Source organism: Lissotriton vulgaris, unplaced genomic scaffold (genome assembly GCF_964263255.1).
Source record: "Lissotriton vulgaris unplaced genomic scaffold, aLisVul1.2 SCAFFOLD_4871, whole genome shotgun sequence".
NCBI lineage: Eukaryota > Metazoa > Chordata > Amphibia > Caudata > Salamandridae > Lissotriton > Lissotriton vulgaris.
In genome coordinates this window covers 117,518-129,917 of record NW_028247899.1, presented here as the reverse complement: position 1 = coordinate 129,917, position 12,400 = coordinate 117,518, and the positions used below count along the sequence as shown (strand labels likewise).

Genomic DNA, 12,400 nt, shown 5'->3' with positions numbered 1-12,400 from the left:
CGATGCGTACGTGCTTGCAGTGGTTACAATGGCTCATGGAATGGCTCACATCAGTGTGAAAGGGATTTGCAAGTTGTTGGCTCCAGTATGGCAAAATGCTGGAATTCCTAAGTGTGCAGAGAATGTGGTCAAGAATTGCATGGTGTGTCTGAAACACAATCCTGGTAGGGGAACCCCAACTCCAGCTGGTCATTTTGCTCCTCCTACGTATCTGTTCGAGGTTTTGCAGCTAGATTTCATCCACATGGAGAGGTGCAACAATTTAAAATACATACTCGTTGTTGTTTGTGCCTTCTCAAGATGAGTAGAAGCATATCCCCTAAAGGACAATACTGCCTTGTCCACAGCGAAAGCCCTTGTGAAAGAGTTCTTCCCCAGGTTTGGAATGCCGAGAATGGTCTGGAGTGATAATGGGAGTGAATTTGTGGGACGAGTGATGAAGGAAGTGTGTGAAGGGCTTGGCGTCAGACAAACGTTTCACGCTGCAAATCACCCTCAATCAGCTGGATTAGTAGAATGCTACAACGGCGCCCTAAAGCTAAAACTAGCCAAGATTCAAGCGAGCACTGGTCTTAGATGGCCGGACGCTCTGCCCTTAGCACTCCTATCCACCAGAATGACTGTGCACTCGAGAGTGAAACTTAGTCCCTATGACATAGTCTTCGGCCGTCCCGCCAACATATGGGGGGTGCCCAGACCCAAAAAGATTAGTGAAATTGAGCACCCTGTTTTGCTTGACTATTTGTACGAATTGACGGCTAAATTGCGTGTTTTACACCAACAGGTCCATGACTCTCTGCCTCCGGTCTCTGAAGCTCCAGGCCATGAAATCGATCCTGGATGCTGGTAAAGAACTTTCAGCGAACAAAGAACGACCAGCCCAGGTGGACCAGCCCACACCTCGTCCTTCTTTCCACAAGATCAGCTGTCCCAGTGGAAGGAAAGAAGAACTGGATCCACAGAGTCCACTGTAAACAGATCCCCCTGCCTTTGCCCTAAGACCGGTGGGTCCAGGAGGGTGTCGCCGACTCAGAGACAGAATCTGTGCCACGGTTTCTACCTTTCAGCGATGCTCGTGTAAAAGAAACAATTAGTGAGCAAAAGAGCGACAGTATTTTGCAACCAGCTGTATCGCCATCAGCCCAATTGGACACCACAGAACCTGAGCTCTTGTTCCTAAACCATACAATACTGGGAAGACAACGGTATATTCTGAGGCTGAGAAATACGAACTAATAAAAACCTTTTATTCCCCCCAAGTACTATTTTTGAAAGCGCAGCTCTCCCATCTGAGGAGCTTGCTTATTTTTGTTTTTTCGAACCGCCATCCGGGTTCCGCTGCTAGGGCCGCGATTGCCCAAAGTCTTCGGGGTGCAGCTGACGACGTTAGGTCGGCAGTTCTGGTTGGTCTAAGGGAGTTGCCCTGGATCAACAGAAGCATTCCTTAGTAGAATCAACCTCCCATCGCGGGCAGCATTGTAGAGAGGATGGAGTTTTTCAAGATGGAGAGATCTGCCAAAACTGTGAACTTTAAGGCCAGAATATGTGGATTAATGACAAGGAAACGTTTTTTATTATTATGCATTTTCCTGTTATTCAGTGCAATAATGTTCTTAGTAGGATATGTATTATTTTCTTTACAAGCAACCATTGCACCGACTACATCGCCCATACCTCCTCCTACTGTTTCTGCACATTCTTTTCAACCCCTTCCTGAACATGAGTCAGCTAGGAGATTGGAGTTCATTAATAACTCCTTCACTCAGCTCTTGCACCAACACCAACTAGTAATGAACACGACTAGCTGTTGGGTGTGTGGTCTTATGCCTCACACAACGGATAAAGGTATCCCTTACCTTGTTCTGCCATTCAGCCACAATGGTTCTGTGTGGGCATACCGAACAATGTTCATCTATGCACATGAAGTCTACCCCCTACGTTCTGTAACAGACAATCCTAAGAATAGTGCTCTAGTTAAGGGTATAGTAGATATGATTAAGGAAGATATTTCCTATGAGACTATTCCAAGAGATGAGACACTAGTATACATAGGATGGAACGTGACCAGATATGGAGCTACTCTGAGTGAGAAACAGCAAGCTAAGAGATCTTCCCCGATTTGGATTGTACCCCATCAGGGTCATCTGTGTCTGCAAGGTACTGGCAAGAATCCCGGAGCTCAGTTAGGGAAGAGTGTCTGTACTGAAACATATGTTTTCGCATCTCAGACTTCCCCTTCGTTTTTAGCAGCTAAGGGTACTTATTTCATCTGCCATGATAGAGCCTATACATGGTTGCCCCCTGACTTTTCGGGCACATGTTTTGTTTTGTTCCTGTTGCCTCCCACCTACACAGCAGCGGCAGATTACCATAAGACAAGGATAGTTAGAGGTGTCTTGAGTAAAGAAGACACTGCAGGACAAGAATTTGGGGATTTCGTAAAGGGTTTTCTGCCGTTCTGGGGACCGATGGTTAACAGCAGAAACATAAGGCAATTAGCAAGGGTGGTTGAATCCACCATAATTGAAACTGCTGGTCCCCTTAGTAACTTGACTGCTGAGCTCCAGTCGGACCGTCTTATGACCCTTCAGAACAGGGCCGCGTTAGATGTCATACTTCCAGACCGAGGTGGGGTGTGTAAATTGATCCAATCGAGTTACTGTGTTTTCATTCCCGATAACGCTCCAACAGTGTACCAGGCCATCTCCAAATTGCATAAGATTTCCGAATCTATTCATGTGGATAAAGGAGATTGGTCTTTTATGGGATAGTTCTGGGGACTGATATCCTTCTGGGGATGGAGAATTCTGATGGTCATTGGGATGGTATTAGCCATTCTTTTCTTGTTCTGTCTGTGCGTGCAGTGTGCTCCTGCAATATTTAGCCTCTGTGCTACATCATGTGTAAGGAAGCCTGTGTCAAAAGACGAACTGAGTACCAGAATGATGCTACAGCAACATCTCAATGATTTTAGGAATATAGACCTGGACTCAGATTAGCATGAGATTAGGTTAAATTGCCTATGTAAGGGCAAAAGGAGGGCTTGTAGTTCTGAAAAATTCTGCACTCGTGCAACAAACTTTGTCGTAGCATGACGATTTTTATATCAAAAGACCGATAATGGCTAGTACACTATGCACAAGCATTTTCGTCATAATCGAGTAACGATTTCACCTCGAAATCGTCATTTTCGTTTTTGAACCCTTGGGTTCCATTTTACGCTTGGCGGCCATTTATGAGTTGCTCTTCACATAGGCTTGTAACTGCAGCTGAATTCGATATCAAAGGACACATACACCTTAATTGACTTTTCTGTGACCTGGGCAAGCTGGAACCATTGCCCCAAGCCAAACCTGTTCGTCAGTCCCTCTCCCAGTGGCCGAATGAGATAGCATCAAAGCACAGCAGGCCATAAATCGTTTACATCGCACACACATCCTGCCCAAATCTTGCTCACACCTGGCCCTGCTCTTTTCTCTTCTTTGCTTTATGACGAGGAGGAGCCCGGCTTTATTGGGGGTACACCGATATCTGATGAGGATGTTGGGCCTTGCCGGGTAATTCATCACGAACTGGACACACTGAAATATGAAATTGTCATCATGACTCTGCCTTTTCTTTGTAGTGAAAATATGTGAATAGCCTACTGTAAATCTAAGAATGTTTGCACTGTAAATCTAAGAATGCTTGCCTGAAGATCAATATTCTGTATAAAAAGAGAAACCTGGTTCTGTAATATTGAGCAGTCTCCTGAGAACATACACACCGTGTTGTTGTACTTCTAGGACGCTTGTTACTTGGTTGCAGCCAATAAATTTAATCTTGACTTCACCTAGAAGACTCGTGTTTCTGTGGTCTGAATCAGGAAAGTACTCGAGGTCTTTGGGTTTGTCCCTGGCACCGCTTGGTTACCGGATCAGTACCGGTTCTGAAAAACCCAGTACCTCAGGACCCTCTCCTCTAAGTCAGGGCAAATGATTACTCTCAGGACATAACCCCTGCTCACCCTCTACGTAGTGTGGCGGGACGCGTGAGATTCAGCAGGGCCTTTCCTTTGGGCCTCATACGACGCGTAGAGATGAGTTACAAGGCGTTCAGACCTCAACGAACAGCGCATCCAAGCGTTACATATTACCTGCAACCCATTGAAGCCGGTTTGAGAAACTTGTACCCATTTCTAAGTATTGAACAGTGCCTGAAAAACAGTGAAGTTGTTCTTGAGAGGTATTCAACCCCTTTTTAAGAGACTGAACCTTGTGATATTATGATCTGTGGCATCATTCTAAGAGTAACTGGAACCTTTAAAGCCTGCTTGAGAGTTTATATATAAAGCATATATTTTCACAGAACAAACAGTCTTGTGTCCCTGTGTGGTGAGTTGTTAGTTTATTGTGTGTTTTGTACTAAATGCTTAACCGTATGTGCTCTGGAGTTTAGCCATGTCTGCTCGCGCCACGCCGCCTAGAGGGTGAGCAGGGGTTATTTCTAGGAGTAAGTCCTTTGCCCTGACTAGAGGAGAGGGTCTCTGCCTGTCACAAGTGAATACTTGCATCAACCAGAGACCCCCAATTCTAACAAGGACCTGGAGCATCTGTAATTAGAGTTCCAGTGGTTCTAGTGTCCGGCAGTGCCACTCCAGTTGGGAGGGCACAGGAGTTCGAAGTGAGGAGTGATTGTGGGATGAGTTCCCCAGTAGAAGAAACAGTGGACCAGGGACTAGCCAGTTGGGCTATGTTCCAGAGGGGGGACCCGGGTGACACCACTTCTGTTCTGGGGGATCTTTGCGCACTCTCAGATGGACAGGGGATGGGGGATCTGCGCCACTCAGACAGTCACACAACATATGAGTCATGTGTTGGCCTCAGGGGGATGGTGTGTGTTAGACCTGGCACCTTGGCGTGAGTTTCCCTTCCACTTTTTGCTGATGTGACTCAGATGTTTTTGCTGGCGTCCGCTGCTCATGGCACTGCGCCACGGCCAATCCGTGCCGCAGTGCAAGTGCTCCCTATGTAAAGTGTAACTGTGATTGATATTCCTGATTGGTTCATTGGATTTATTGTCAGTCCCCAGTAAAGTGCACCAGGAGTGCCAGGGCTTGTAAATGCCAAGACTGCTAGTGGGCCTGCAGCGCTGGTTGCGCCACCCACAGAAGCAGCCTTTTAAAATGTGTCTAGGGTTTGCCATTGCAGAACCTGTGTGCAGTCTGGTACTGTCATGCTGGCTGAGCAAAGTGCACACACTTGCCAGCCCTAAACCTTCCCTGAACTTCATATTAGTCACACCTATGGTAGGCCCAAGGGCAGGGTGCATTGTAAGTGTAAGGTAGGACATGCTCTGATGTGTGTGGCATGTCCTAATAGTGAATTACAGCCAAATTCGTTTTTCACTATTGTAAGGCTACCTGTTCTTTTAGGCCAAGATCGGCTGCTGGAATTATTACACTCTATAATCCCAGCAGGCTCAGGGAACATGGTAGAAAGTCAAGTTTAGTATGCCTGAACTCAGAATAATAACATACTTCTTTTAGTAAAGTTTATTTTAATATCCTGTGTTTGCAAATGCTACTTTCAGAAAGCTAGCATTTGCTTGCCTAACCATTTCAGCCCGCCTCTGCTAGGATGTGTATCTGACTGTCTGGGGTATGTGAATGACAGGGCTGAGGGATGACAGGTGGTGAATGCAAGGAGTACACCGACATGGGAGTGCCCCTGGACTCTGAATAGGGCTGTGCTCTGCCACCACAATGCTGGCTCTGCCCCCTGGGGAGCGACTGATGACTCAGCCGGCACCTGGCCCAGGAAGAGCGAAGCACTGTCAACAAGGTACTTCTGGCTGCCCCTGTCCCCACAATGCTGGCTCCACCTCCTGTGGAGCATCTGATGTGCCTGCCCCTCACACTGAAAGCAGAAACCAGAGTACACCCAACAAAGTGCTCAGAGACTGAAAGAAGTTATGCAGAGGCCACCCTGGCATGCAATAACAAAGTAAATGCTGTATAAAAGTAGGAGTCCTGCTCCTTGTATATCAGATCCTATTTGCGCTAAGAAGAAGCTCTGCCTGAAGAGGAGGACCTAGGAAATCTGCATGGAGAAGTACTGACTCTGATCCCAAGAGACTGGCCTGTGTGGAGTGCCTTGCTGCAAAAAGGAGAGCAAGAGAGAAAGACTGAAAGACTTTGCTTCCTTTCAACTTGTGCCAAACTTCTACAAAGATCTCCAAGAGCTTGCTGTGGAACTTGCCCCCTGAACTGTGCCCCAGGAACATTGGGCGCTACCCCCCTGAAAGAGGAACTGCTGTGAGTGCTGCCTTTCCCTACAGTTCTACTTGGGAAAAGCGGAGCGCGTCGTGGACATCCGCCGCGCCCTCTGAGAAGTCCGGGGCATCACCGTCCCTCCAAGCACTGCGACTTCCGCCTGTTAAGGCCCCAGCTTGCACCACAAAGACCAGCTTCGCTGGCCCAAGCACCGTGGCTGTCGCCTGCATGAGCCGTAGCTCGCACCGTGAGGAGAGACTTCGCCCTGCGCCTGCTTCCCCCTTCGTGAGCTGTGCCAGTGAAAGCGCCTGTCGCTGTTCTTGAGCGGCTGCGGCGTGTAGCGCTGTGAGGCCCGTCCCGATCTCTTTGACACACCCTGCAGCTTCGCCCCGCACAGAGTGTGCCCCCCCTCTTTTCAGGACCAGTGCATGTATCCCGAGTGAAGAGCTGCCCAGCAACGCACCGTCTCCGCCGACTACCATGACCGCCGAGCTCCCCGAGCCGGAGCTCACACCACAAGGAGGAGGACACCGCGATGCACGGCATTGACCCCCCCGGATTGTCCGCACTAACCCCAAGACAAGGTAATGAACTGTACGCTGGCCGATTAGTGGGGCGAGTGCGCTGAGAGCTGTGCGCAGAGTATCTGGCCCGTGAACACTTGGAGCGCAGCGTACCCCCCCTCCGGCATCTCCAGCCAGCCGGACATGTCACCCGGTACGCCTCGCTCCCTTCGCTCTGAGCCTGAGAAGCTGTGCACCCCGTACCTGGCTGTTAGCAGGGTTCGCGTCATACGCCGGCCCATGCTAGAAGCGTGAGATTTAGCCAGGCACGTCCCGAGAAACGTGCGAACCATCCAGAGAGCGCTACAAAGCGCACAGACCGCCATAGAAGCAAGGGAGTGGCCAGAATTACCTATAAAGAACTGAAATGCACCCTTAAGAACTGTGGCATTGCTAAACCGTTACTGGAACCATTTTTGAAAGCCTAAAGACTGTATCTTAAGTTGCTTAACAAGAACTGTGGCATCCCCTTTTTTAAAGTATTGACACTTCAACAAGTAACTGGAATCGGTTTTATTTACAAAGACTGTATTTACAAGCCTGCTGAAAATATACATAAAAGAGTTTTATTTTTATACAAAATACAGTCTGGTGTCATTGTGTGGTGGGTTGGTGGTTGCTGTGTGTGATACTGCAAATGTTTAACCCTATGTTCTCTAGAGATTAGCCTTGACTGCTTGCGCCACACTACCTAGAGGGTAAGCAGGGGTTATTTCTTGAGGGGAATCCTGTGCCCTGACTTAGAGGAGAGGGTCCCTGCTTGACACAAGAGAATACTTGCGCCAACCAGAGACCCCCAATTCTAACATTGGACGCAGCGGTACGGATCACAATTTACATTTGCAGTGTCCATACAGTAATTATTGACCATATACAGTAGCTGTTGACCATTGCATAGTGATTACAGTCCAGTAACTTAGCCACAGACTTTTTTTTTTCTTTGCCTAGAAGAAGATCCTTTTTTTTTTAAACCCATGCCTGGCACCAACAGCGTGGAGAGGGCAGTATCTGTAGCCTCTGATGTGTTGGAGATAGAATGGGATGCGTCAAAACTGGACGACTAATTTCCTTTGTCAAGAAATTCAAGGTTCCGCGTGTGGGGTGCAAAACCAAGGAGGATTTCCACAGAGCCCTGAAAGCCTGGATGGAATCAAGGGAGTCACCCGAGGATCTTGTTGTACATGAAAGAGCAGAAAGCGTCCATAGCTTTGGCAGAGGCTTGTCGCCAGAGGAGCTGGAGACAGACAGGCAACCAGGGATCATGAAATGAAGCTGGCAGAGTTAAAATTGAAGGGCCAACTGGAGCTTGAGAGCAAAAGAATGGCTCTGGAAGAGCAAAGAATCCAAATGGAACATGAAATGAAATTGAGGGAGATGAGTCTAAAGGAGAAAAGTTTGGAGCATCCTCCCTCTGGTGGCAGCACAATGCCGGTGCAGGTAGAGTCCAGGGTGTACATACCCAAAGATGTAGTTAAGGAGTTCTTTAAGGGGGATGACATAGGACAGTGGTTTAGGGCATATGAGGTAGCCATGTCCTCCCATCGGGTCCCTGACAAGGATTGGGGAGCGGGGTTGTGGGGGAGGTTCCTTAGCGAAGGGCGGGACACCCTACTAGATTTTCCCACTGAAGAACAAAGTTCCTATCCCCACATGAAAGAGGCCTTAATGACCAGGTATGGGCTTACCCCTGAAATTTACAGACAGAAGTTCAGGGAGAGTAAAAAGCGTCCTGGGAGTACGTATGTTGAGTATGTGATTGGTTTTTGCAGAGCACTGGATGGTTGGGTGACGAATAGCAAAGTAAATGATTTTCAGGGGCTTCTTGATTTAATGGCATGGGAGCACTTGTCACAACATTGTTTTTCTGAGCTACGCCAGCACCTGATTGATAGCAAGCTGTCCAACCCGAGGAAGCTTGCTGAGGAGGCGACCGCTGGCTCAGCACCAGGGTCCAACGGGAGACTCCGCCAAGGGTGGGCAGGGCCCCCAGCAGAAGAGTGGGGGGGGGGACAGGGGTAAACAAAGAGGGTTCCAGCGAGGCCCCCAAAGTAATACCAGAGGGAACCAGCAGAAAGGTTCTCAGCCTCTCCCACCCCCGAAGCAGACCGGGGGCCCGACAGGTAGGCCTGTTCCAAAGGGGCCCTTCAATTGTTACAGGTGTGGTAACCCGGTTCACATTGCCTCTGACCCTAAGTGTGGCTCACCGTTTAGAGGAGGCAGTCCCTGATGCAGAGGTCAGACCCGGGACCGGAGTTCAATCCCCGACGCGGCAGGGTCTTGAGTTCAAAATGTCCATGGATTCGATAATTCTTGCCTCGGTGCCTACACGAATCGTGGGTTCACACTCTGCAACTCTGGGCAATAGCTTGCTTAATCTCCACTACGGCCCCACCGCGATGGGATGCCTGGTCTTCACCTTGGGGATGCCCAGTAGGGGTAATCTCGCAGGTAAAGGCCAGGACGGGTTCCCAAAGCAAGCGCCTTGAGACCTTACGGTGAAAAGGCGCTATATAAGAACGTATGATTCACGATTTAAGTGTCGCCTGTTTGGTAAACCAGCACCCATTGGTGCTCCACCCCGGCAAGTAGCTAGTGTTAATGTGGGGGAAGAAGTAGTAATCCCCGGGGGTGGAGATACTGTCCAGATGACCCTAGTCTCTCTAGGAGACAGTGAGATGGTCCCTGAGAACTACCTTCCCTCTAACACTAAGAAATATGGGCAGGTGGTGACCATCAATGGTAAGAAAGCTGAGGCTCTTAGAGATACAGGAGCCAGTGTGACTGTAGTGAGGCAGCACCTGGTGTCTCAAGAGCAGGTTGTACCCCATGCCTACTGTAGGGTTATCAATGCTGACAACTCAGAGAGCCAGTGTCCGATGGCTCAGGTTCCCTTCGAGTTGGGGGGGGGGGTCTCTGGTACTCTGCTGGTCTGTGTGAGGAAAGCCATGCCTGTAGACTGTTTGCTAGGGAATGACTGTGAGCACTCCCCTTGGGAAAAGGTGGAGAAGATGACCCACCTCAGGATGGTGGGTCTGCCTCACTGGGCGTGCGTGACCACCCGGTCAATGGCAGCCAGTAGGGGTGCTCAAGAGATCCTGGGGCCTGAAGGCGAGGCCAAGGAACCGTCCTTATGGAGAAGGCGCAGGGGGCGTGGGAAACCGGCCCCTGAAGTTCCCATGGTCCAGGAGGAAGCAGACCTTGAGGGGGATGCCCTGGAGCCTACAGGGGAACAGATTGCTGAACTGGGGGACCTGCCTGAGCTGACCCATTGGCAGCAAGAAGGAGGCCCCTCCAGGGAGGAATTTTGCAGGGAGCAGAAAGAATGCCCTTCTCTCGAGGGTATGCAGCAGCAGGCTGCAGACCAGGCCAATGGTGTTCAGGCCAAGACACATTATGTGTACAGGGAGAATGACCTCCTGCATTCAGAGCCTAAGGCAGCTGAACCTGGGTTAGCCCGTGTGCTGGTGGTACCCCAGAAGTTCAGAGACTTCCTACTGGGACTGGCTCATGATGTGCCGTTAGCAGGACATTTGGGGATGGACAAGACCTATGACAGGCTTGTCACCCACTTTTACTGGCCCCAAATGCACAATAACTCTGATGCTTACTCTAGGACCTGTCAGACTTGCCAGGCAAGTGGTAAGAGTGGAGGGAAGCACAAGGCTCCTCTGCAACCCTTCCCCGTGGTCGGTACGCCATTCCAGCGAGTGGGTATTGACATTGTTGGGCCTCTGGACCCCAAGACAGCCATGGGCAACAGGTTCATCCTGGTCTGGGTGGACACTAGGGTCAGCCCCTGGGGTTCAGCCCCTTTGAACTGCTGTATGGTCACCTAGTGAGAGGACCTCTGAGTTTGGTAAAGGAAGGCTGGGAGCAATCTATCAGGAAACCTCCCCAGAATGTATACAGTTATATGCTGGCCTTCAGAAACCAGACCAGGCGATTCAGGCAACTTGCTGAAGCAAATATGGAAGCCAGCCAGGAAGAGATGAAGCGGTGGTACGACCAGAATGCTACTCTGGTAGAGCTTCCACCTGGACAAAAGGTGTGGGTCTTGGCCCCAGTGGAGCCTTGTGCACTTCAGGATAAGTGGACAGGTCCATTTGAGGTTGTGGAGCGCAAGAGTCCGGTAACCTACTTGGTGGACATGCAGTCTCCCAGGAACCCTTTGAGGGTCCTACATGTTAACCGCCTTAAGCCCTACTTGGAGAGGTCCGAAGTGGGCATGTTGGCAACTGATGATGGAATGGAGGAGGAGTTTGAGCCTCTTCCTGACCTCTTGGTAGCCTCTGAGAAAAATGGGTCAGTGGATGGAGTTAACCTCTCACCCACCCTGACGCCTGAGCAACAGGAAGACTGCCGCCAATTGCTGGCGCAGTTTCCAGATCTGTTCTCCCTGGTTCCTGGTGTCACAGATTGGTGTGTCCATTATGTGGACACAGGAGACTGCTTACCTGTGAAGCCTAAGGCCTACAGAGTAACTGACAAGGTCAGAGCATGCATCAAGAAGGAGGTCTCCAAAATGCTTGCTCTTAGGGTGGTTGAGTCCTCCAGCAGTCCGAGGTCCAGCCCTGTGGTCTTGGTCCCAAAGGCTGCTGCGCCGGGAGCCACCCCTGAACTCCGGTTCTGTGTGGACTACAGAGGACTTAATTCGGTCACAAAGACTGACGCGCACCCTATCCCCAGAGCTGATGAGCTCATTGATCGGCTAGGGGCTGCCCGGTTCCTCAGCACGTTTGATCTAACGTCTGGGTACTGGCAGATCGCCTTGACCAATGGGGCAAAAGAGAGGTCAACATTCTCTACACCAGATGGGCATTTCCAGTTCTGGGTTATTCCATTTGGAATGAAGAATGCCCATGCCACCTTTCAGAGGTTGGTCAACCAGGTGTTGGTTGGGCTGGATGAGTTCACCTGGATGACATTGCAGTGTTCAGTGGCACCTGGCCAGAACACCTGCAACACCTCTGGGAAGTGTTGATGGCGCTGCGCAAGACAGGCCTCACAATCAAGGCAAGCAAGTGCCAGATTGGGCAGGGTTCAGTGGTGTACTTGGGAAACCAAGTGGGGAGTGGCAAGGTGGCCCCCTTGCAACCCAAAATTGAGATCAACCTGGCTTGGGAACCCCCCAAGACCCATACTGCAGTGAGAGCCTTCCTGGGGCTCACTGGGTACTACAGGAGGTTTGTCAAGGGCTATGGCGCTATTGTGACCACCTTGACAGAGCTGACTTCTAAGAAGCAGCCCAGGAATGTGATCTCGACTGACACCTGTCAGAAGGCTTTTGACACCCTGAAAACTGCCATGTGCACAGCGCCCGTGCTCCTGGCTCCTGATTTCTCTTAGGAATTTCTAGTGCAAACAGACGCTTCAGAGCATGGTGTAGGGGCTGTTCTCTCACAGATGACTGAGGAGGGCTGGGACCAACCTGTAGCCTTCATCAGTAGGAGGTTTCTTCCACAGGAACAGAGGTGGAGTGCAATAGAGCGAGAAGCTTTTGCTGTGGATTGGGCATTGAAGAAGCTAAGACCTTACTTGTTTGGGTCTCACTTCCAGGTTCAGACAGACCACAGGCCCCTCAGAT

The 12,400-nt window shown here is 50.1% G+C and overlaps 1 protein-coding gene across 1 annotated transcript; it reads left to right on the top strand.

Moving 5' to 3' along the window:
* The first annotated feature begins 1,487 nt into the window (after nucleotides 1-1,487).
* Nucleotides 1,488-2,771, top strand: LOC147664986 (endogenous retrovirus group PABLB member 1 Env polyprotein-like). Its single transcript, XM_086949840.1, has one exon. It carries the CDS (start codon nucleotides 1,488-1,490, stop codon nucleotides 2,769-2,771), a length of 1,284 nt encoding a protein of 427 aa, XP_086805966.1.
* The last annotated feature ends 9,629 nt before the right edge of the window (nucleotides 2,772-12,400 follow it).